The sequence below is a fragment of the Ciconia boyciana genome, chromosome 1, assembly GCF_034638445.1.
Source record: "Ciconia boyciana chromosome 1, ASM3463844v1, whole genome shotgun sequence".
NCBI classification, from domain to species: domain Eukaryota; kingdom Metazoa; phylum Chordata; class Aves; order Ciconiiformes; family Ciconiidae; genus Ciconia; species Ciconia boyciana.
Window position 1 is genome coordinate 203,154,954 of NC_132934.1, and position 26,604 is coordinate 203,181,557.

General features: G+C 41.2%; 1 protein-coding gene across 2 annotated transcripts in view; it reads right to left on the reverse strand.

Moving 5' to 3' along the window:
* Positions 1-26,604, reverse strand: part of GRIA4 (glutamate ionotropic receptor AMPA type subunit 4) — a 237,321-nt gene that overhangs the window by 11,239 nt on the left and 199,478 nt on the right. The window contains exon 14 of one of the 2 annotated variants that reach the window (XM_072850630.1): positions 5,748-5,862. The exons of the other annotated variant lie outside the window; for it this stretch is intronic. Within the exon in view, the coding sequence (XP_072706731.1) occupies positions 5,748-5,862 (115 nt within the window). The remainder of the gene's footprint in view (positions 1-5,747; positions 5,863-26,604) is intronic. 2 annotated transcript variants of the gene reach the window in all.

The window sequence follows — 26,604 nt, forward strand, 5'->3', positions numbered from 1 at the left end:
TCTGATTACTCTTTGTATATATACATAAAGGGGGAGATTCACCTCACCTCACCTCAGTTTTTTCACCCGTAAGTTATGCCCCAAGCTTTGGCTGCCTGTCTAGGCCTCCCTGCAGTTAAGGGAAAAAGACTGGTACCTCCAAAAGGTGGGCTTAGACACTAGTTTTAACAAAGGATGAACCATGCTGTTGAGATGCCTGTCTCTTTTCATTTAGTATGGAGGAAGGCTTGGTGCCTCAGAGAAATGACAATTTTTGACAGCTACAGTTGGGTGTACTCTCAAGTGATTCTTTTAAGTAAAGGAAATGCTTCATCCACTTTCCAAATCCCACACATTTAATTCATATGGAATACTCTGCTTCTAGAACAGAAAATTCCTATTTCTTGATCTTTTCCAGTATTCAAACTTACAGTTTGTCTTCAGGCTTCCTGGCAGCAGGTTGTGCAGGTCGATAGTGGAATATGAGAGTCCCACAGCTGTGCAATGAGTGAGTAGCGGTTTGGGATGCTGGCAAGTTGCCTGTCAATATGATCCTCTGTTTGCTTCTAGTACAAGTGTGAAATAATTAATATTATTTGGATAGCTGTCATCTGTAACATGTCATGCATTGGCACCGAGCCACATTTCAGTGCTCCTAACTCCCAGCAGTGTAACAGGGCTGGTTATGACAAAGAGAAGGGACATCCAGGTATTGTTCTCACATGGAAAATCAGAAGCCCGTGGGGTTGTTGCAGATTAAACTGATTAAAGTGATAATTAGGACTTGATATGAACTATCAAGACCAGCAGCAAGCTGGTACAAGTCAGAAAACAGATGTCTCCCAGTCCTTTGCTTGTTTTTTCAGGACTAACAGTTTAGGTATATAAAGCCTGAATACAGGCAGGGATTTTTTCTTCTTTGCAGCTGTAGCTCCTTTAATGTCATCCTTTCTGCATTGTCTCTGCGAGGAAACTCTCAGGTTTTCCTTTGGGAAAAGCAATCAATTTCATGCTTAAAATTGCCATGCTATCCTCGATATATAACTGAACGCAATGGCAATGGCCAGCATAGATGAGGCAATTCCCACTTTTCACTGAAATACAGCCAGTGATGTGCCCGAGGCCAGGCCCTTGTTTCTCCTCTCCACTATTTTTGCTGAAGCACTTTCTGAATCAAGGTGCTGCACAAGCTTGGGGAAACTTGTCCTCTGCCCCTCACTTCCTCGCCTGCCCTAGCGAGGCTGTATGCATGAGACATGACGTGTCCTTTACATCTCACCTCAGACAGTCCTAGCTGTGACAAGGCAGAAGCACTCCAAGCTAAATTTATAATTAAATTTAAAAATATTTTAAATATAATTAAATTGAAATTTAAAAATATTTTACACTTTCAGAACAGGATTTTTGCCCCACTTCAAATCAGTCAGCTGTGATGGGAAATGTACATGGTCCAATACGAGAAGCCCAGACTGAGGGGCTGCAGAGTGGAAAAGGAAGATTTTTTGCTTACGTTTTTCAGAGTAGCAACATATATACCTGTTTGCAATCACAGTAAGTGATTGCAGGTGTAGTGAATTTTCATGTATTTTAGGCTTTGTTTTGTTTTGTTTTTTTAATTTTAGTAGCAGATTTTCAACAACTCCCATGGGAGATGAATGCCCAGACCACCTTGGCTTTCAGGGCAAGTTGCTTATCTAGGCGTCTTTCCTTTCTTTGAAAATATCCTCTCCAAATAAGCATCATTTTGACCGTGTCAGTCACAAACTCAAGAGACTACAACTTGTTACTACACTGCCTACACAATGGTGAATAGTCCCACTGATATTAAAGGGGGCAGAAACTAAAAATCAGTACGGTCTGCTGTACATGAGCACGAGCAATGTACCTAAGTCATATACAGAGGATAAATCCAGCATTTAGAATTAAATTTCCCATCAAGTTCAGTCATGTATACTTAATATTACAACAGAAAATGGCTATAGCTTTGGGGTTTTTTTCAAGTCATTTAGTGATTCCTGAATTACTAATGTTGGGCTAAATCTTCAACTAGAGTAAACTGGCAGAGTTTGTGAAAATCAGTGTAGTTTTTCCAATGTACAGCTGCCAAGAATCTTCCCTGTTATATATAAACAGGATCCATCTGCCTTGAATTCATGTAAGGATAATATATGAGAAATAATAACTAAAATTACCCTTTATATATGGAGAAGAATTTGTCCCATGTAGCCACAGTGCAAAACTGTTGTGTGACAGCACAGGAGACCCTGTTCTTCCCCCACGTGCTGAAGTCGGTGGTGGCGCAGCCCGACCTGGGTGCAGGGACACTGGTCTTCTACCTTTTCATCATGTTCTCAGCCCTTCTACCTCCTCTCTCAGCTTCTTACTCATTTCCTCCTATCCTGTCATCAATCACTTGCTGTTGGAAGGGTTGGTTTTTAAGAGCCTTGGGCTGGATCTTGTGCCAGCAACATCAGCGAAATCACAGTGCTTTAAAACAGCATTAATGAAGTTCTGAGTTAGTTGTGTTCAGGACAACGAATGGGCAATTATAGCAGTTAAATTATAATACTGAGTGATTCTGAAACCAACACAGAATTTTAGCAGACAGAGATTTTAAAAATGCAATCACGAGTATGCTTTAGGAGCATTTTCATTACCCACTTAGGCTGAGCCATTAATTAAGTGTAAGGTCAGTCTCAGCCGCTGAATGAAAAACAAGGCCGCTGTGTTCTCCTGAGGGCTGCCAGCAGAGACTCCATCAGCACAGCTTCCTTCCACTCACACTTTTATAAAAACAACGGAGCAGAGTGGCAGAAACTGTGTTTAAAAACCTTCCCATGCATCACATGAAATGATGATGGCATACAGTTAAGATCTGAGGTAATACTTTCAAAAGCACTCAAACGACTTGGGGACCTCAGTTTTATCTTCAAACATGACTTAATTACTGAGGTCACTAAACCACAGGTGGTTCATACAGGGCAGCTCTCTGAACTCTTTCTGAATTTTGGAATATTGTTCCTTAAAGGGAACAATAAATGGGGAGGCTAGAGATGACCTTTTAAGAGCACAGAATGGAGGTAGGAGAAATCTTGTTTTACAGAGCAACACAAACCTTTGGAGAACTGCTGAGCTCTCATGAGAGCTCTCTCGATTTCTATAGTCCTTTGTACTATCATGAAGGGTTATTCTGGGTCTGTCATATTCTGACTAGTGAATCTCAAACAGTAACAGCACAGTTATCAGTCAAGTCTCAGGTGCTGTATTATTTTCAGGAGAAGAGGATGTTCTTATTCTCGTTCATGGCAGTAGGAAGCCCTGTAATTTGGACTGGAGCTGCTAACAAAGCTCAGGGTTTGTTCTTTTTAAATTCATACAATGAAAAGAAGTATTAGCTAGAGATGCTTAAGAGCTTAGTTCAGGACTTGGTAGCTGTCAGGTTTACAACAGCGCATGGTGTCCTGGTTATTCCACTAATGATCATTTGCTAGCATATAAAATTAAAATATTTAGAGCTCCATTAATTCAGTAGAAAGGGTCTTATTGACTTCAATTGATCAGATCCTGCAAGACTGTTTCTGAACAAGGAAATGGATTTTGTAGATGATAAATGGCTAACTAACACTTTGGGGAGTCAGAGTAGCTGTAGTTTAAAAAACAAGACCAGATGCTGCTGCAATGCAGAATTTGAGAAGCATGGTAATAAGCCCACCATCTCCATGGTGTGCCGGGTCCTACTGAACGTGAGCAGGGCAGGTGCACGATAGACCTGGGGCTTCCCAGGAGCACTGGTACTGCCTACTCACTCAGCTGTGCCTGGGAAAAAGGGTGGCAAGAAATGGGCCTGAGGTCAGATGAATGCTCCTGGCAGGCTGTATGTAGTCCTAGGACCACAGGTTGAGCTCCATCATGTTCTCCATCCTTTGCTAATGCTGCCTTGCCCACCATATTTTCTATTGCATCCTGAACTGCTCATGTCACCTATTGTTCATTTCCATTGGCAATGTGTTCCTTCCTCCATCCTGCATTCACAGATCCTCCCTGTTTCTCTATGGAGTGCACTCCTTGCCTTTCTTTTCTGTTTTTTCCCCCCACTCCTTCTTCCGTCACTTGCCACCACACCAAACTTGCTCCTTCAGCATTTCCAGACATTTCCTGGTGAAGCCCTGCCACTTCCATGTCCCTCTACTATAAGCTGCTCCCCTTTTCCTGCTTCGTGACTCAAAGCACCAGTGGCTGGTAATCAGGGAAAGTAAGTTAAAAGCATCCTTAGTTTGCTACCTAGCTTTTATCTCACCTTTCAACCACAGCATGTTTGTGAGGAGTGTATTCTAAGAATGGAGGTATTTTAATGATGTGGCTCCCTGCCTGTGACATTTAAAAAGATTAAATAAACTCCCCTCCCCCAATAATGCAAAAGTTCAGGCTTGGGTGGAGCATATAACAGTAGCAATGTGGGAGATTTATGGTTCACTTGTCAACTTTCTTACACGAAGTTGGTGTCTGCTCCACTTGCAGGTACGTGCTATCAGGTCTAATACACCTAAGCACTTTGGAAGAGAAAATAGAGACCATTTTTGAAACTGCGACTGTTGGCGAGCAGAGCGGGGAGGGGGGGGAAATAGGTAGAGCGGCAGGATCGAAGGCAAAGTGAAGAAGATTAGGAGACCAGTTCTGGGTGAGTGCAGAACAGACAAGGGATGGTCCCTGAGGCCAGGACACAGCATGAAAGCAGAAGGACTAAAGAAGGAGAGAAAATAGTAAGAAAAAAAATATATGTAGGCAACTGTAAAGAAAGCTGCATAAACTGTGTATGACAAATCAGTCAAATTTAATCATCTATATCTTACTAGCTCTGTGCCTGCACAGTTACCTTTGCAGCATTCTCTTATATATTGTTCACACACAAGCACATAAATAAATATTATTACATGCTGCCTGGCACAGAAGGGATATTTTTAATATCTTCATCCTCCCCCACTTCACCGTCTTCCACTTCCACATCATTGCTTCTTTTCAGCACAAGGCAGTTTCCCAAAAGGAAGCTGTGAGGAGGCAAGGAAGTAGTGGCACTGGCCGTATGGAACATATGGAAATGCAGGAAGAATAAGAAGCTGCCATCACCTCAGCCTAAAATTCAGCCTAAAATTCCTGTCTGATAAAGTCTGATAAATTCTGCCTAGGGAACCACCATGGATTTCCGTTTGCTGGTAAGATATCAGGAAATGTCAGCATGAAGATATTTTAGCTGAAATTTTTCCTCCTATTTTGGACACTCGTGAAAATCGTAATTTGTACCAGTATTGTTTGTGTCAACAGTGCATCCCTGAGCCTGGACCATGCATTAGATTACTGCTAGGAGGCAGTCATACTGATTTTCACCCTTTTCCTCTACTATCACTGAAAAATATTTTGGGTAGTACCATATAGTAGAAAAAAAGTCTGAGCTGGTATTTGCTGCTGAAGGTTTCAAACTGCTTGTTCACAACAGCAAGCCTGGAAAAGGCTTATCATGATTTCAGAAGATGCAGGTTTCTGAAAATTGGTGATAGATCTCACAGCAGAGACTGTTTACGAGTTCCTCTTGGGGCGCCTAAACAAATGCGAATATTTTTGCTTTGACAGTAATTGCATACACCTAGATTTCAACTGCAGGTACCAGCAGTGCTGTGCTACTGGTGAAGCTGTTTCGTCGCAGGTAAAACCCCAGCAGATGCACCAATTACTTTACATACTGTTTACCCGCTTTTGGTGACATTGAGGCTAACCTTGGAGTCACCTCCCCCGCTGCCACATTCTCCTTTGTCGTACCACCATTTGTTTTTCAATTTGTCCAAGAGGCCTTGTTCATTCAGTTTTAAAACTGCGAGGTTAACAGCATTTCTTGAAACGATAAAACATATTTTGTAAGAAACTGCACAGCTGTTAAGATGTTAGAAGGAATGAGGACTTAAGCTGTTTATAAGCTTGATCCACACACTAAATAAACCTCTCATTTCCATATTTCAAAGTCCTTGGCAGCACAAATAATTGTGGTTACTTTCAAATGTGAAAAATGTGTTTCCAATGTAGAAATGATTTTCTGAATGGCTTGGATTTTAACAAGAAAATTCTATCAACCAACCAAAACTATTTTTGCAAAATGATGATAAAACTCTGCCTGGAATTATAAACGATTTACACAGATTTATTTGAATCTATATTTAGAATATGTTTAGTGTGGGCCCAGGATTTTTCAAGCAGATGGGAAAATGTATTCCCATATACTAAAGAGGCAAGATCCAGACGGCCTATGCTAGACGCTGCCAGTCACTGTGTCACATACAGTTTTGACATATAGCACTTCAGAGTCATCCCGCACAAGCTATGGGCTAAGGCTCCAGAAACAGGCAGTGTGAGGTGGAGCTGAAGAGGAGCGCTAACAGCTTGCACGCTGACTACGATGCTGTCTAGAGCCAGTCAATAGAAAACAATGCACAAAGAGGTGCTGGGAGACCTGCTCGTCTGAAGCTTCATCACCTGCTGTAGGCACACCCGTACATTTGGGATGCAGGCTCTAGAGTCCTGCTCCCTTCGCACAGTAGAGGCTTAGCTGAAATGCAAGACCTGGGGTCTAGCTTAGTGCCGTGACTCCAGGGACTGCCCTGCTATCCTGGGACAGCACCCTGTCTCCAGCCCAAAGGGCACCCGCGGTGTGGGGGAGCAAGGTGGAGGTGCAGGGCATCCTCTCTGGGGAAACCTGGGGACAGTGCAGCCAAGCAGAAGCTCAAGCGCTGGGAAGACCAAACCCAGCCCGTTTGCTGGGTGCTGAGATACCAGCAGGTAGTCGGGACGTCCTGAGGACTTTTCCCTGGAGGGTTTATACATGTTATGCTACCACTGGATGAAAGACGAATCCTGCATTACTAGCACCATGATGGCATAGGCACAACAGACTGAAACGGGCTCCATGAGACTCAGTGTCCTCTGTCTCATGTTTAATGCTTTTTTTTCAGATGAGAGAAGTACCTGAGAGAGACTTTGGATCTGTGCAGGCAGAGGTGGGTTGCTGACATGAAGGCTAAAGCAGAGAATTGCTGCTTCTGTATGAACTCAAGGCTGCTGGGACTGCACTGAAACTCAGGAAAGAAAGGGACACAGCTGGTCCTAGGACAGGGTTGCTTCTGCGTGTGCTCAGAGGTTTTCCTTTAGGTGCCCAGAGAGCATTAAGAATGGATGGCAGAGGATAGACAGTATAGATTACCATACAACCCCAAATGTAAGGCACCTGGATTTATGATAGGAACTACAGTCACTATATGACATTTTAAAATCAGTTGATAACTAATCTGCCAAGGCATTTATGAAGCCTTCATCACCTCCTGAGGAACCTTTGCACTTGTTTAAGTGTATAACTTCCTATCTTTATTACTAAGAGCCTCAAAAGTCACATATCCTAATGGTACACAACTACATCAATATTTATTCATAATTCATAATAATAAACTTTTCTCTTCCTCTTTTCATGTTCAGAGGTCCCTAGTGCATCCATGCCTATCAGACATGTACACTGTTTCTGGTGGGTGTCTGTCCAGGCTTGCTTGCAGATGTGCAGAGACATGTGGAGCAGTGGCATCATATCCTTGAAGCACCATTCATCTCCAAAGAGAGAGAAGTATCTGTGAGGTGCCAGTAGCTTAAATACTGCTCTTCAGGGACAATATGCGGTTGAGAAAGATGGAGGCTCTCTCTCTCTGAATTTGTTTAATGCTGTCAAGATCCGTCTGTCAGGCTGAGTGGGATTTGGCAAGAGCTATGTCTGTCAACGGCATCTTCCTCTCCTCAATTATGAGAAGATGCAACACCTTCAAAGCACTTACAGAAGGGCTGGGGAAGAGAGATCCTCTGGTGGCAGGGCTCCATCAGATCTTATGGCACCAGAAGCCACTGGGGCTTGTGATTCACCCTCTCTGGAGACAGCTGGTCTCTGATCCCTGGGAGTCCCTTCTAGTCTGAGAATGGAAATTTTTCTCTCACTCATTAGGAGAGATATGTTCCCGGCAAACAGGTACAGACAACGGTATTTCACAGCTTATGGAGCATTCCTTACAACATTGACCCTATTCGTAGGACAAATGCCAGCTTCAGGACATACCTTCACTGACTGGTAACAGCTTTCATATAGCTCCTGCTGGAACCAAGACAGGTCTTTGCTGGCTCATCATGAAGTTTGGAAACTGTTTGTGTGTAGACCTGACTTTATCTAGCTTCACTGCAGTTACATTTATATGAGATTTTCCATACAGATAAAGGAATTGCTTGTCTGTCCCTGAAAGTGAAAATGAGAACTGTAGGCTGTAGTGGGAGTGATAACAGACTGCTCTTTGTGGATAAAGCTTTAAGGGGAGTTTAGCAGCCAGGCTGACAAATGTGATTTTGCATAAGTACTCTAATTATGGTTCCCACTCCAGAGGGAGAGGAGAAATCACAGAATTGGAATGAAATTGTTCATTTGTCCCTTTTGTTCTTGGAGGCAATTGCTTTTGAACCAGTCATATTTACTACAGATTTTTCCTACTCAGCTTTTAGTTTACAAAGCCTGTGCTTTTGGCCTGTTTGCCCCATTCAGAAAGGTAACTGTGTGGCCAGCCTTGTCACGTTACAGCCAAATTTCCAGTACACTAAATGTAAATTTTACCTTTGTAAGGACATTAGGACTGAGCCATAGATGAAAGATGATCCTAGAAACACTATTTCTTCGACGCTCAGCAACATTACTTATTCTGAAAAGGGCTTAGACATATAGCTTCAGCCTGCTGTCTACAAAGTCAATGTCAAAACTCCTTCTCCCTTCAACAGGAACCAAACCAAGGTCTAATTTAATGCTGCTGTGTCTAGTTGTCATACTGGGTAGCAATAACATAAACAGCTGCTTTGACAGTGCTACAGATGCGGGCAGGAGTGATCACTCCCATGAAAAATGAAATGTATCTCAAAGAATATCACTAACTCTCAATTCAACGAGCCACTTAAGCACAATCTTATTTTAAAGCAGATGGGAAGCCCTATCAATCAGTCCATCTGTAAAAGCATCTTCATACTGTTTCCTCTAAGCTGTAGTCTCTCAAGTATGAACACTAAATCTCATTGAATTAGACAAAGTCCTTATGCTAAAATCCTTAGAAAGCTTTTTTTCAATCTTTATCTTATCTTGTGTGAAGATGTTACCTGATAACTTACAACTTTTTTTTCAAGCTTTTCAAGTTAATGTCTACTTAGACCTTTCATCTGGATATTCTAAGATGAATAAAAAACAACTAGGCGATTTCTTTTGACAACTAATATAAGTTTTCATGTTTAATTTCCGTGTTGAAGGGAAAGAGCTTTCTCACTTGCTAAATGTTTGAATTTATCTTTCAAAGCATTAAAGATTATCAAGGAAAATTTTCCCACAGTCATTTAGAGAAGCTGCAGCTGGTTGATAGTAATCCTAGGGTAATAAATAAATAAATGAAACCCATTCATGAGAGGGTTATTTAGCTGGGTTATTAGCCATATCCATAGACAGTTTCACAGCACAATAGAGAAATGGAAATTAAAAGGATGAAGAATTAAATGCGGATTTAAGCTGCAATCATTGCTCTGAAATTAAACTGTATTGTTTATAAATGTAACACATTATTGTCCTCTCATGTCTAGTAGGCCATGTAAAACCAGGTTAGTTTCACACTGCTTCCTTTGTTGCTTTGTTATCCAGGTCCACCTCAACATGTGGAAATAATTTCCTTCTGGTCAGCAAACACAGAGAACCTTTGCTCAACACTGCTGTATCTCCCACAGAAATGTTATAACTGAGATCCTGATAGGTGCAATGGTGACTACATTGAAAATTATATACCTGAGACCTCAGAGCCAGGCGAGATCACTCATACTCATCTTAGACAGTGCTTCATTCTGCCTCAGAGGAAGGCATTTTGAAACTTGAGTATCTGTGGCAGAAACTGTTCTTCCATCATTAAAAAATAGGACTGTATCCTCAATACCACACTTAGTCAAAAATCCCACTGAAGAACAATGTGTTCCTTAATAAAGGAACTGAAATCTTTGCAAGAGTAAGGGTTTAGTAGTAGAAAGCAGGCAACTGCTTTAATATTTGACTTTTAATCCTTCCTGTCACTGCACAATCCTGCCTTTTCTATTACTCAGAAGAAAACAGAGTCCTTGTATGCGATAGTCAAGCCAGTTCAGCCAAGACTGCAGCCCTTGTGTAACAGTGATACCTCACTTCACAATTACTCGAGTGCACAGACAGTGATTTCAATGTATGGATGACAGCTTTTTTTAAGCTGCCTATAGAATTACCGTATGAAAAACTTGGTAAGAATTAAATCATTCTCACTCATTTAAAATAACTTTCCATCTCCCCATAAATAAATAGTAATAAGCAGTTTAAAATGTTAATCAGTGTTGCTTCTTCTTTTTAAAGAGCCTACTTGTGCCACTGCGAATATGCCAGTTAGCAAAAGATAAAACCGCACAGACAGATGACAGTGCAACTACCCAGTCCTTTGCAAAACAACATCTATGACTCCAGACAGGGATAACGCATCTGCCACCCAAAAGAATGGCAGTAGGGTGCTAGCCCAAAGCCCAGGAAAGCTGGCAGAGAGGTCTGCTTTGACTTCCAGTGAGTTTGGGTCACAGCAATGGTTAACAGACAACCTATCTGTTGGACTTCAGTTGGTACGAAGCAGTGAGGCAGGCATTCAACAAACAACCTGAACGTTATGGCATACAACACCATGGTACCTAGCAAATTACATGTTGAACTGCAGGAGGGGCATTTCCATGGCTGACGGAGACACACAAAGGTCCCTGCACCATGAGGGAATGAGACAGAGGCTCAGGCTAGGAACCACAGCAGCCAACATCACAAGCACTGCTGGAAGTCTGAGACAGCCATAGTAGAACAGCACGGGAGGGGGCACCAAATTCTGCCTAATGCACCCCTTTAGGCACCTATTTCAGCACAGCAATACAGTATCTCTAAGAAACCAGAAACTAAAACATGAAATGCATCCTGCATGGTAAAATCAAGCCTGTTTTCAACAGCCTAATGCCCAAAGCATGAATACATGCAGTAGGTAGACAAGGCTCTCTCCAGCCTGATTAGACTTGAACAGGTATCCACAGTCTCAGCCACAGCTGCTTTTTGTCTAAGTCTTTCAGCTGCCCAAATCCCTGGATACACAGTGGTTCACAGGGTGGATGGAAACCACCACCCATCAGCGCCACTCAGCACCATCTGTGAATGCAGCTCAGAGGAGTCAGCCTTGGCCTGAGCACACGCGGCAAAGGAGACGCCCTCCATGAAGTCAGGTGCCAAAATACGTGGTTTTGAATACTAAATGGCCTAAAGGCACAGACAGGTCCTTAAGTACTCATTACAACAAAGGAAGGATCTCTGCTGGGAGCATTTAATAACAATCTTTTAGGCAACTGGTAGAGTTTTGCCAGGAAAACTTAAACGTCTTAGCTATTTAAACAGGTTTGACATTTTCCTGAATCCCTTTCCTGAACTTAGGCTCATAAATTCTGTGTAACTGGCAGGTTAGATAGATAGCAATCCTGGGCAGATTCTTGGTGAAATTCTGCCATTATCTTTACAGACAAAGGCACTGTTGTTTCACTGCTTAGCGTTGGGGATGTTGTTCACTTGAAATAATGAACAAGCAGGATGTGCAAAAATACCATGACTCACTAATGAGACTACATACACAGAGACAGCTTTGTTTAAACTGCAGTCGCATTGCACAGTGTATCATCTGGGAACTGCTGGTGCCACCACTGCAGTTACTGAGGCAAAAGCAGAGACCCTGACCCTCTAAAAGGCCTTTCACAAATCCTTCTCACAGGGCTTTGAAAGCCTCAGAAATTGCTCAGTCACTTAGAAGTCACATTGTGTGGAGGGATGCTACCTCTGTTTAACTTTAGGTTCTCTGAACGTACAGCAAACTTCAAACAAAGAGTACCTAAATATTACAGAATCAAAGCACCATGGGTGGGCCATACGTGAGGTATGGACCAACTGGCAAAATACAGGGATTTGCGTTTCATTCCAGTGAAATCCATGACTACTTAGTCATACAAGTTTGTTGTACACAAACTACTATATAAGTAGTGCCTGGAACGAAGTGGGGATCAGTAAACTACTGCACAATGAGAAGCGAAGCCATGGATGTGGTGGTGTACCCAGAGGAGGAGCGCACTGAAGGAACAAGCTTTTCCAAGATCACGATGTCACAGCCAGCGATGTGTCGGCAATTGATGACGTGTCTCAAGCAACTCAAAGCTCATTTTCTTCCTTGCACTTTGGACGCCTCTCCCTGCAGCTACCTGCTGATGCAGCCGTCTCCCAGACAAGCCCCTCGGCACTCCTGGTGCAGGCTGGAGGGTATCCTCCCTCAGGACAAGGCAGAGAGAGAGCCCGGTGAAGCTGAGTTCAGTGACCTTATTTCAGTGATGTGAACCGCAGTTATTCTCTCATGATCTAATCTGAATCCAGCCCAGGTGGCTTTGGAAGAGGAGGCCACAGCTGCCCGAGAGCCTGCCCTCGCCACGCAACCTAGTGCTCCCTGGATGCAGCTGAGGATCTGTCTCAGACATATTTAGTGAAACACAAGTGGGTGCATTTTTACAGCTTGTTCATATCATCCGTTCGAGTGATTTTAAATAGGAAAAACTGAAATGCAACCTTACCCAGCAAAAAATTAAACCCTGCCCAGCTTCTGAGCTGTTTATTTTAACCATGTTTTGAAAAGTGCTGATGGCAGATTGTAACATGACACAAATGCAGCACAGTTTAAGGGTGTTTGACAATTCATCATGAGAAATTAAGTGTAAAGCTGCATGGCACTGGCTGAATATGTTTAATAAATTAGGAATGAAACAAGCACTCCGTTAACGAGGAAGATGTAGCCAAAGCTTATATCATTCTGTACTCAGAAGGCTTGAAGGATCAATAATGCAAATATTAAAAAAAGACAGCTAGTGCAAGAGCATTTTTATGAGAAAAACAACCTAAATTTTAATGACAAAGGGCCAACTTTGAAATCATGTTTTTTTAAACACATTCAAAAATTTATAGGAATAATTTTTGTACTGGTATTTATGAAGGTTTGCATGCTGTAATGCTATTTGTATGAAAAAATTGTATTCAAATACTGAAGCACAGCACATATCAAGACACGTTCATGTGTAGCTGATTGATAGTTCAAACAAAATAGAGTCCTTGGGACTTGCTCTCATAGCTTGCCTAACATTTGTATTAAATAAAGAACTACCAGTATTCAAGTTGTGAGTCTTCACAACAATATTAGCTCTTCTGCAGTGGGTTTCTCAGGCTTCCCTGCTAAACTCTTCCACTGCTATATACATGCTTATCACAGAAAGGACATGACCGGCCATCTCAGTTGAGTGCCCAGGTCCAGCTGAGGATCCACCAGGACAGTGGATGCCTCTTGAATTCCACCTTGCAAAACCCATGTACCCCTGAGGAACTGACTGGTCTGCAGAAAGCCAAAAGTCTTGCAAAAAAGCTATGGGCAGGTTGTGTGCTGCATTAGAAGCTAGTACCATTTATAAATATTACTTAAAAATCCCCTGTCCAATTGCATTTAAAACACTTCTTCCAGAACAGTAGCTCAAAATATTCTAGAAACACTAAGAATAAAGTATCTTTACAAGAGTGTGTATGTATTGTTATTCTTTGTTTAGAGATGGGAAATTGGAAGTGGCACTCAAATACTTTTCAGTTGTGGCTAATTAAAATTAGTATAATGCTCTTCATTTAGCCATCCAAATAAGATGGTAATTTCCAGGGGCAATGAGTATTTACACCTTCTATGTATATCCTAAGTATGCAGCTTAGTTACTTGAACTGAGCTTTGTAAACAAATATGAGCCAAACTGACACCTTGAGGATCAGCAGGAGTTCCAATTAATGGGAGACCCACTGCTGCTAAAAATTGCCATAGTTACTTTGAATTCAAAGAAGTTCTGACAATTTACAGCAGCTAGAGGTCTGATGACTGTAGTTTAAAATATTTATAGAAATTGAAAGCTGTTTTGCAGCAAGATATTCCAATTACAGTATGCAAACACTTCTTGGCACAAGCAATTAAATATATATTTTGCTTGTGTAAAAACAACAGCAGTTGACCTGGGAAGGCAACTCTGCTTGTTTCTCTGCTTTATACAAAGCTTTGCTGTAAATAAAAAAAACATAAAATTGTCCCTAGAGTGACTGTTCATATTGGTTCAGTATACAGTCTTTAGTAGAAGCAGAAACACCAGTTTCTCTCAACTCTGAGCTATTTTAATTTTCGCTAATGACTACCTAATCCTGTTCTCATTGAGCAGTACCACTTTTCAAAGTACAGTTTTTCTTGCTGGTTGCAGCATAAGCAGGATTATGCACATAGGCTGCTGCAGTCCAACATCTGCAATCCAAAATACATGTTTTAAAGACTTGAGTGGGATTTTTCAAGTGTCTGAGCACCGGTGTAACACTGCTCCACACTGCAGGAATTGCTCTGAGGATAAGCTTAGCCCACTGCCAACTGCCTCGAAACTCTCTCTTACCTCAGAAACATTAGGAATCCTGAGCCCTTTACAGTTTTTATATAGTTGATATCACTGAAAGCACTTACAATAATATTTTAAAATTTGAAATTTGTAAAATGAGCATTTTTAAATACATGTCCCCAAAATACTTAATGCTTTCAGACGGGGTAACATTCACCTCTGATGTGGCTGGCAGAAAGCCTTTTGCACCTTAGGTGAAGCAGTTCTCAACTCACGGTTTTGTCACAGCAGGGTGTTTGGATGCTGTTTCACCTGCCTTTCCAGTAACTCCTAAATTTAGGGGCCCCCAGCTGAGAGAAAATGGTAGTATTGGCACAGACAGGCAGGGGTTTCATGGTGGGGCACAGGACATGGTTCAGTGCCAGGCAGAGGTTCCATCAGTGTTGGATTAGTGCTGCTGAAAGACAGGGAGTAATGGCTTGTAGTGGAGGCCACAGCAGTGAAGCTCTACCAGGTCTCATCCTGTCCGTCTCCTCGCCTACCTAGACTGCATTAGTGCAGGTCTCTCTAAGTGACATTATGTTATGTTACCCAGGCACATGTTGTTGAGACTCCTTATGCCACTCCTTCTGCAAGAAAAAGCCAAACACTGCAGTTTACTGTCTGCACAAATGACCTATTTGTGTTTCGAACGGATGACTTGATTTTAACAGGATTGAAAACATTATTCATCATTACTGATGTTGGCCAGTAGATTTAAACTTTCTTTTACATAATATCTTAGCCATATTTGTAAGGCATTTTAAGGTTATGCTTCTGAATGCCATGGAGTGACTATTTTCATCCAGAATGACGCTAGGGAAAACGTATCTCTTTTGGAGGGAATTCAGTGCTTATTGAATAGAAATAGGGTGTGGTCCCTTATAACTTAGAAAGTTGTTCCTTCTTTTTATCCATCTCAATCCATTTGATATGACTGATGGATTACTAGACAGCCTATTAAGATCACAGACTCTGGCCACCCTACACAGAGGAAGATTTTACTACATCAAAATCTTCCAGCACAAAGCAGGTGGCAGCTGTTTCAGCAGCTTCTAATTTTTCACTCCATTCAACATGTCACAGCAGTGGCAGAAATCTCGTGCCTTGGACTGAGCATTTCACTGCTTTCATCCACAGGAAGACCCAGCCCTAGGCTGAATCACCTATCTCCAGAAGAAATGTTACTGTGACCTCCAAAACCAGTCAGGACTCTCGCTGACAAATCATGGAAAGTAAAATATCCTGTTGGACTCACTGCAAAATTTAGGTTTTCTGGTTCCTAACCAGCCCCATGTCTCACTGTGCTATAGAAATGTATGTTCTACTCTGTGGGCAGCAGGGCAGCTGATATAATAAACCCAAGATCTTTCTTAATGCAGTATTGAACATACCTGGCATTTTTGGAGACTGGTTCAAATTTGGCAATGTTTGAAAAGATTGCACTATCAATCAGACGTCTCCAATTTTTCATTTATGCCAGGCTGAATCTCACCCTTTATGAACATAGAATGGTAAGATGGATAAAAGGAACTAAATTTGACATGGTCTTCTCCTGTTATTCTACTCCTTATGATATCTTGCTGCATTTTCTTCCTTGCAAGCAGGAAGACCTCATAACAGCAACTGATTAGTTTAAGATGTCAGTTTAAAATTAAGAAATGGCAAAAAACCAGCAGGAGTCACAATGGAGTAACTTCTACAAGTAAAAGTGCTCAGCTGGGCATCTGTGCTCACCTTTTTCACAAACTACCTCACTGTCAGCTTAAGATGCTCCATAAAGGGTGACAGAAGTCCTCTGTCCTAGCTAATGTTTCTGAGATGTCCTCAGAGAAGAGTCATACAAAATGAGTTGCATTTAACCACTCTCAGGATGACAGAGACATAGGTATCTGTGGCAAGTACCACAGTGAGAGTACAAATCTCCTGCCATCTTCTCAGCAGCTGCAACTGGAAAAAAAAAATGAACTTATTACTCTTCTCAGGAATTGGAGGAGTAGCCAGATTCAACTGAATTTCTGTATTTTTATTTTAGAAACCAAACCAACTATTTAGGTGCTGTTTCCAATGAGCACCAATCTTTTGCCTGTCTGGTTAGACTTTTCAGCGACCAAGTCCCAGTCTCACCTTAATGAGAACAAAGCATGAAATGGCTGCAAAGCCAAATACCATCAGCATACTATATGGTACTGAATGTCCTGTAATACAAGCAGTCTGCTCATCCATTAATTTTTTCCTAGTGATGAAAGCAACTCCACATGGGAAGACTATAGGGCAAAACTGCAGTTTGCTTCTGAGGGAATGCATTCACTGACATCAGTGTCCACAAAGGTATTAAAGTAACGTGGCCACTATGTCAAAAGCCATTTATAACACTGAGAAATCAGCATGGATGCTTGATTTTTACTGTTGCCAGAAACAGACCACTAAGTCCTAAGATCTGCACAGCTGATTGATACACTGTTAGCAGATCTAAACTTAAGACTGAGAAGAGGTATGAGAGATTTCTGAAACTATACATCCTTCTTTGTGACTCCATACTGTTGTTTTTCAGAAAGAAGTATTAGAAGGAAGGCAGTAAATGGAAAGATCCCTGCTAAGAGATGGTTTCTTAAGCTTTGGTCTAATTATAATGCAAGCACTTTGAAGTTCATTATTTTAATTAGAAGCAGAGACGGAGAGAAAAAACAAGGGGTCCATTCCCCAGGTGGGTTGCTCTAGCTGCAACTGCAATGCAAACAATAATACCGCATAACTTAAGCCTTAGTGAAATGCTGGCTTGTGATTTGCCTAATGTCAGATCAATACCATACAAATGAAGCAATTACAGTTGTGTCATATAAAGCCTTATTTGGTCAGCAGCCAAAATGGGGATTAGCTGGAAGAGTTCCTAGGACTTTCTGTCTGAATATTATCGCAGAAGTTAATGAGGAAGATCTGATAGGCTGAGACAAACATAAATGGTGCCAGCAACCAGACAAGATGGCCGGTCCAATAGCCAGTGTGCTGATAATTAAAATGCCCTGAAGCCAGCTGAACATCAGTCCAAGATCAGGTGAAATTATCAGACAAGGGCAATCCAATCCCCCGGGCAACCAGCTATATAATGTTGCCACCATTGGTAGGGCCATGTACACAGCAGCAAATGCAAATACACCAGCAGTCATACCGGTCAGACCAAGCACAGTTACTTCAATACAGTAATACTCATGCTTGTAATGTTTCAAACACAAGCAGCCAGGCTATAGAGAAAACAAGGTGTGGAAATTACTAATAGATCTCCGCAGTAGATATGGAGATCCAGATAATGTAATTGCTGTTGTCCTGAACACATGCCCACACGCCACTTTTAATAAAAAAAGCTGGAGGAAGTAGGGTCCACTGGTGATGGGGATTTCTGCTATTGCTTTCTAAAGGGAAGACAGAACAACATGTGGTCATAGGCCATAGACCGTTTAAGAAACTATTAGCTGAAGTTACATTTTCCCTATTGTTTTGTCTCCAAAACAGTTTCTTTGATCAAAGACACTGAGAAATCTACGGTGGGGTTCATTCTGAGGCACACCTCTATGGATTTGAAATAATTATACAAACATCTGAAGTACGAATGGACTTTAAATATTCACGGCACGATAAACACTATGCTATTAATCTTTACTATCCCTCTGAGGTTGATGGGCAATTGTCATTACCCTCAATTTGCAAAGGTGAAACTGAAGCCAGAAGGTGAACTAACCTCCTCCAAGACTCCCAGGAAATCAGGGCAGGATCATAATTAAGCTCATCAGTACATGACTTCCAGCCTTGCGATCAGTCAACCACACTTCATTGCTGCTCAGAAATCTTTGGGCCTTTTCAGACAAGTGTTCATGGACAATTTATGCTTCTGGCCTCCCAATGGAAATAACTTCCTAAAGACAGATTAAGCTTAAACTTCTGTGCCCATTCCCTCAACTCAGTCTTTAACCATGAGATACTCCTAAATTTTCTGCATACCCTGCCAAAAGTGAGAGGCAGCCAACCTGAGTGGTCTGACTCCTGTAACAAAAAACTCTTCCACCTTTTGACCCCGCTCTTAGGGGTTCCACAAAGGTCCATGCTGTCAGTCACTCAGCAGCCTATATAAGGCTGCTTGGGAAGTTAAGGGCTCCCTTTGCCCTGGCAAAGCAGAGATACAAAGCACTGCCACTTATTTCACTGAATTCAGATACTCTCACTCTCTTTTGCTTTTCCAGGATGAGAATGGGATTTAGATGAGAACAATCTGATTGACTTTTGATCCACTGAAATCATAACTAAAGCCTAGTGGTCAAGCGCAGCTTTTGTACAAGTTGGGGAGAAGACCTTCTACTACACGGAAAACTTAAACATCCCTCTCCGTAAGCTCCTACAACTTTCCAAATACTCCTGTACTTCCAGGAGACTGAATGTGATGGCTGAAGATGTCCTTTTCACATCCATAACTGTCAAAAAAGGATCATAGCATAGCGCAGTCTGGAAGGCACCTCAGGAGGTGTCTGGTGCAGCCTCCTGCTCACAGAAGGATCAGCTCTGAGGTCAGACCAAGCTGCTCAGGGCTTCATCCAGTCACGGTTTGAAAACCTCCAAGGATGGAGACTGCACAACCTCTCTGGGCAACCAGTGTCGCTGTCAGACTGTCCTCAGGCAGTCAGGGGAAAGTTCCTCCTTACATCCAGTCTGAACTTCTCCTGTTTCAGTTTATGCCCATTGTCTCTTACCTTCCCGTCCTGCACTGCTGTGAAGAGCCTGGCTCCATCTCCACGAAGACCTTCCCATAGGCACTGGGGGCTGCTGTTAGGTCCCCCCCAAAGCCATCTCTGCTCCAGGCTGGACAAGCCCAGCTCCCTCAGCCTCTCCTCAAAGGGCAAGTGCTCCAGATCCAGCTCCAGCTTGATCACCTTCTACTGAAACTGCTTCAATTTATTGATGCTTTTCTTGAATTAGGAGGCCAAAAAGGATGCGGTATTCTAGATGCGGTCTGAATGCCTGCAATTATTTTATTTGATGCCACAATATCTTCTCTTGTGGCTTACAAATTGGATGAACTAAAAGCACTCTAATTGGAACTGCCTTGGATAATTGCCCACTATCTAAAAGAGATGCCAAAAGTAGCAGCCTGCTTATTTAACTGTGATAGGAACAATTCCTAAATCCTCAAGAAACTGCGATGACTTTCTGTTCACTTTCAACTACACTTTCATAGCCTGAGTTTCCATTATTTAAACTGCACAACCAGAACTAATTGTCAAGTGTTCATGTGGATTTAAAGGAAAAAAAAATCATTAGCAGGTAAAGTTAGAATATAATTAAAATAGTAACACATACTGATTAAAACCTGAGGCAATGGATCTTAGAAAGCACAGAGCATCTGAACGTAGGCTGGTCCCACAGCTTTGCATACAGGACATAATCTTTTTAATTAAAACCAATAAAGAAATAAGCATCAGCCTATGTCCTGGCTCTTACTGTTTTGTGTTGCAACTAGTAAAAAGCTTTTGTGGAAACCTTCAAATTAAAAATTTTTGTTGAACATGTAAAAATCTGAAAAATTGCCTACTAATGTTTGCATTTAGGCAGCTGAAATTTGGGTGATTTGACCTATCTAGAAAAAGTCAAGATATTCTGTAGGAAATAACTCACAGATTTCCAACCAGGTTCAATGAGTTTTTCTGTCGACTCGGAATTTTAAGATCCAAAATAGATCTGAACCACACAAATGACACAGCATAAAATGCTATAGAAAGAATTTCCATACTGCTGTGTGAAAAATCAGGTGCCTACATCCATACCAAGGAAGCCAAAGGTCTCATTCTAAATCTAAAAGCCTCTCTTATGACAAACACAGTTGCAAACTTTGGCTGCACTAGATGGAACCACATAAGCAATAGATGGGAATGAGCCTAATGCGTAATTATGTACACAGAAAGCCTATTCTGGAGGTAACAGATGGGCTGCCAGATGTTGGGGCTGCTCTCACCTGCAGGCCTCGGTTGCCCCTGCTGCTAGTAACGGAAGGTGCAAGGGATCTGGATCTTCCTGCGCACAGATGCTATTCCTGCCCACGGGGGGGGGGGGAAGCTCTGTCTTCTCTGGAGGCAGATTATTCTTTTCATGTGTTCTTTTAGAGTAGAAAGAAATAACCAAAGTGTAACAATAAAATAGGTCTCTGTTCCAGGTTAGGCTTGGACCACTTTCATCCAGTTCACTTTTGGCTTTAAAAAAGTGCAGCAAATATTGTAGTTAAACTTTGACTACAGAAAACTGCCAGTCCTGCCAAATGCTGTTAAGAGAGTCTTACTCAGCAAAAGAGCACACAGCATTGTTCAGCATCATGTGATTTGCTAAAAGATATGGTTAAATAGGAGCTAAATCCTTCTTCAGCTTTGATTTAAGCTCTTACTCAGTGACTTAATTGGAATGGGAAGCAGAGGAAGGAAGGCAGAAAATGGGAGTAAGGCTTCTAGCTATAAAAATACAGAAAGACTTGAGCAAAGTGTATCTAGAGGTAGCTGAGAAAAAGAGCAGTAGCTTTGACCCTACTTCTTATCACACACACGGTAGACCAGTTCAGAGAAATAACTACTGATCAACCCCAAGTCACCGTTTTAGCACACAATGTTTTAAACTTGTGTTGTTCAGCGAGATGCCATATGGCCATTTTTATCTGGAACCTGAGCACCTTGGGAACATCTTGCTGATGAGGGGTAATAGCCGCATTTTAGAGATGTCATGCCAAGATACACAGTAGCTTAAAAGATATATTAAAACTGCCCAGGGAGCTGGAGCTGGGTGTCAGTCCCAGGCCCCCTGAATCGTATTTTGTGCTTTTTTTCATTGGCAACATTTTCACCTTTCATACTAGGACATTCATTCCCTCCATAATGCCTACTCTGTCGCACAGTGTGCTGGTCTAAGATACTGTTCTCAGCTCAAAGAAACTCCATGAGAAAGAACATAAACTTTTTTTCCTACTTTTCGTTTGGGATTTCTCACAAGAGCCAAGGCTGCATGAAGACTAAATGGCCATTTTGTGTCTCTCGGGAGTCCATCTAGTACTTACTGTCAACTGGAAGTGGGCAGTTTTGCAACTACCACACAGATTAATCACAAACTGTTTTTTCAGGTGCTATTTGTTCCCCAAATGTCAGTTCCACAGAGAGGTATTGTTACGAGCTGCTGAGATGCCTTTCAGTGGCCTATTCCCTTGCTTTAGTCTACCTACAATTTACCTGGACAATTATTATCTTAGTGGGATAGGCCTTTTACTTGGCGGGAACTGTACCATCAACTTCAAAAGGTAGCTGGATTGTGCCCTTAATGAATAGATATTCTGAAGCCTGGCAGTTTCCTGGGAATTGACACCTAAACAGTTGTAAAGAAAAGAAAAGAGAGAAATAATAACGAGCTGCATTGTTAAAATATAATGGGCTGCATCTTGCCCTCTGCTGAGCTGCTTTACAAGGAACTGGGGAAATGGCAGGGAAAAGGGCAGGAGAAATTTATTTCTGAAGTGCCAAGAAGCAGAGTTTGTTCCTCGGAGGATCTATAGATTGGAAACAATGATAAACCTTTTGTATCCCACTGGCATACTCTGGAGATTAATGCTTATCAAACCATGGCAAACTTCCAGAAAGCCAGTAAGACGTGTGGACAGCAATAGCATCAGTATTTTTGAGAGATTCTGGTCTTCACTGATCGTTTTAAGGAAGTTCATTGGTTATACTTAAAAATATGTCCCTTTTTACCTGACAGAGAAGTGAATAGCCTGACAAATTTCATTTGGACAGATTTGATATCGTGAAACTCCTACTCTGTTTGCATTCAAATATTTCTGAAGCAGAAAAACAAAAACAGAACTGTGATTTTTTTGGTGCTTTGATTTCTTTCTGACTGTAGAAAACGAGCCTGTTATAAAACTTGTCCTGGTGCTGACTACCACGGACTGGCCCAAACAATGCTTCTATATGACAGTACAGAAATTTCACCCTTAGTAATCACTAAATATCAGAAGGACTTGTATAAATATCTTGTATAAATATCTTGTATAAATATCTTGTAAAAAAGGAAAATAAAGAAAAAAAAGCGCCTCATCATGCTGTTAAGCCAATGCTAAAGCTGAAGAGACAGAATGGTAGTTTCACCTTTTATACTGATTATACTGCTAATTTAAAAATATCTATTGCCATGCCAATGTTTGGTTAAAAAATTACCTATCTAGGCAATAGTTTTATTGCTGTTTCCATGCTCTGTCCTTTCACTCCTGCTTAGAAGCAAGTCGTTTCACAACTGTCCTCACTAAAATCCTGGGACCTTCCTTGGAGTAAGGAGCAGGATGATATTAGCAGAGAGGTACCAGGATGTGACTGTGAGACCCAAATGGGAGCTGGGCTTCTTGGAAGAGCTTTGCCTTCCATCAGCGGCTTCTAATGTCATTTGTAGTGTAGGAAAACAAGCGGCAAGAGAACAAATTCCTGTGACTTTTGCTGTCTCCTCCAGACTATGGAGAACTTTGTTCAATTATGAATCCCCCCTGAAGTCCGAGGGTGAAAACTTCCTCCAAGTGGCAATGAAGAAATAGGCTCTGTGGAACAAGGTAGATCAGAAATGGTTCTTTGAAGTACTTGAAACATATACTGATGGGTTTTTTTTGCCAGGACACAGAAAATTCAGTGAGTGCAGGATCATGGACACTAATGAGTTGTTTTCTTCTAAAGATACAAATATCAGAAACTCTCTCAATAACAATGCTGTTCACTGCAATTTGGTGATTTAAGTCAGGATTAGTACAATTTCCTGCCTCTATATGTAAAAATTGCAAGAAATAGCAAAACTCCTCCAAGTAGAAGATTTTCCTTAAATACACTTGCTTGTACATCTTGCAATGGAGCTCATTAGCCATCATCAAATTTTCCTCCTTTTTTACTGCACTCTTTTCATATCGGGAAGACCCTTATCTTGATTAAAAATTAGAAAATTAATCCAATAGGCACCACTGGGGAACAGAGCAAGCTGGAATTCTGATGTCTGTTCTCAAGGCTTTATTTTTACTTTTAAAACAGATATTCTGTTTTTAGACAGAAATAATCCAGGTAACCAAAACTAAGTATGCCTCCCAGGCTCAGCTGAAAGAACAACTTGCTAACATTCATTGCCAAGCTCTCTCTTCACTGATCTTCTTTTGACCCGTGACTTTTACATTCCTTGCTAAGCAGTGGCCCACTCTCTGCCTTTTTACCTAGTAAATGTTATTTTTAGTTGACAGAAAACCCAATGAGCTCTGAAGGATCTGACCTGCTTGAGAAATATCGGGGCTATAAGCTCTGACACTGAATGGGTAATGGGGTGGTAATTCAAGCCTTGTTATGCCTAAAGTAAAGGGAAGAATATTATGCAAAGTCATACAGTATGATCTACACTATCAGTCAAACAGGATAATATTTACAATATGCATAAAATGTTATAGATAACACTCTAGTTTTCAAATCATTTTGTATCACAGAAAGAAATGACCTTGTAAAATCTTCTTAAGTGAAACTCCTGACTAAAATCCTGTTCTTGTAAACATCAACAGACCACCCCACAACTATGCAGGGATTTTTGTTTTTTTTTCACTGCCCCTTGCTTTAAAAGAATAGAGGTCAAACTCAGTAATTTCACATCACTCATTTTTATCCTCAAACCTCCATTATTCACCAGTTGTCTCTATATCTTCTCTACATCAAACATAAATACTACCAGTTTCTAGCTCCTTCAGTACTTTGCTGAAATGATTGCCTCTACGTGTAACACACTGATTATGGACAAGACCGGCCATTCTGGCAGGAAAAGAGAAATGTGAAAAAAAATCAAACCTGCTTCCTCTGCATCTCTCCTCACTGTGAAGGTCACTTGTCTTCAGAATGATCTGGGGAGGTCTTTAGATGCCAGTGTTGCCAGCTGGAGGACAGCTACTCAGCAGAGGGAATACCCTTTCTTCTCTCTGAATTGCCAGAACAATGCTCAAAAGCACGTAGGGCACAAACCTCACCATGCTGACCCAAGCGTACGTTACCTTTGCCTATTTCTATACCTTTCTAGAAACAGGAAAACACCATTGAGTAAACAATGCAGCCCAGATGCATAGAAGGACCACATTTCTAGAACAGCTACATCAACGATATCAGTTAAAAAATAAAGAAATCTGTGAAGTCCTTTGAAAACTGAACAATATAGGGTACACCGAAGAGTGGTTCAGGGAAACGCTTACTTTATGATACAACACAACTTGCACAAGGAAGCTTCACTCATGGGAAAATTCTATTTTTGTGAATATTCATGGATTTCTACAGTACAAAACCTTTGAAAAACACTAGTGAAAGAACTCCTCTACAGTAAATAAATTTTGACTCTGTAATTTGGGTGGTCAGCTCAAACATTCTTTCCTAGTTTTCCTCTTACTCAGAGGGAATCTGTGAATAGCATAGCCCTTTTTTGTACACACAAATCCAATTTTATAGAAATCATAAGAAATCAGAGAATGCAAGAAGTTTTGGTGGAAAAATTTTTATCTATCCTTATAGGTGACTACTGTGTAATAACTATGATTCTTTTCCCACAGAGCTTGGTGTTAATAGTCAATTCACTGATCTACAAAACCAGGGTAAAAAAGAGAACTGGGGTATATCTCAGCATAATGTATTAAGTTCACAATAAACAGCTTTGACAGTGAATGATGATCTGGGAATTCCTTCCACAATAAGATCCTTATACTTTGGTCTCCAAAAACATCAAAGACAGAACTTGATAAAAAGTTTAATGGTCCCATCAGAAGAAATTATACTATCAGATTTACCCTTATTTTCCTAAGCTTGTTTTAGGTCAATGAAAAACACATTTAAAAAAAAAAAAAAGGGAATATTTTGTATTAATGTGCATGAATTACCAAAATAAGTTTTTCTTCAACACTACATTTCTAACTAAGGAACCATACTGGATATATCCTTGAAAAGCAAAGGTAACATTGTCAACTGTAGTACCACATTGAAATGGCAATTTTACAGATTTACCTCGGGAAAACAAGGTCTAGCTGAAGTCACTGAGATCAAGATGGTAGTTTATAAAGCCCATGCACAGAAAGACTCCTTTCATAACAGATCTTTACCTTATTCACATAAACTCACAGGTTTTGTCAAGACGAAGTTCCCTCCACCACAGGTCCCTCACTTCTAGGGTAAATCTCTTTCAGGTATTGCACAATTATATAAAACAGAAGAATCCATAAGATGGTTGACAGGGCACCTTTGGGATGCCTTTTGCACTTCAAGCACTCTCCAGGGCACTCCTCCTTTGCAAGGGATGGAAACTAAAATCCATAGCTTCAACTCACGTACTTTGCACTTCACACAACTTGCTAGAATGATCAGAAAATTACATCCACATCACCTGCTTCACTGATGCACTTCCCACATTTCCCACCTCTTGTTAATACAAGCACAGTAAAGAATGGATAAAGAACTGGCCCTTAACTGGTGTAAAGAGTCAGTTCATGTCACCAGCTGTCACACTGCAAAGAACCAGCAGATATCACCATGTGGACCTTTTCTCCTTCCTTCCCAGACCATAAACAATTCCTCCTAAAGTCAAACTGGAGTTTCTTCTGTACTACATAAAAAGAATAGAGGCTTGAATAATGAAATATAGAATCCTAGATTCATATCTATAAACATTAGCCGTAATTGCAATAGTGAGAACTTAATATAGCTCTGGATTTCATCAGGTTGATGAACACCCATCACCAGTCTCTAGAATATATCAACACATCTATTCACAACAGTTTTTTATTATTTGGCTAGATTTAATCCTGCCACTTTCCTCTGTCTGGACTCAAAGTGTCTCACCAGACACTCATGAAGTGACCAGGTTTCACTCATCCACGCGGCATATTGTCAGCTGCAGGACAGGACAAGCAAATGTCCTCAGTTAAAACAGTCACAGAAACAATGACAACAACTCCTCATTTTT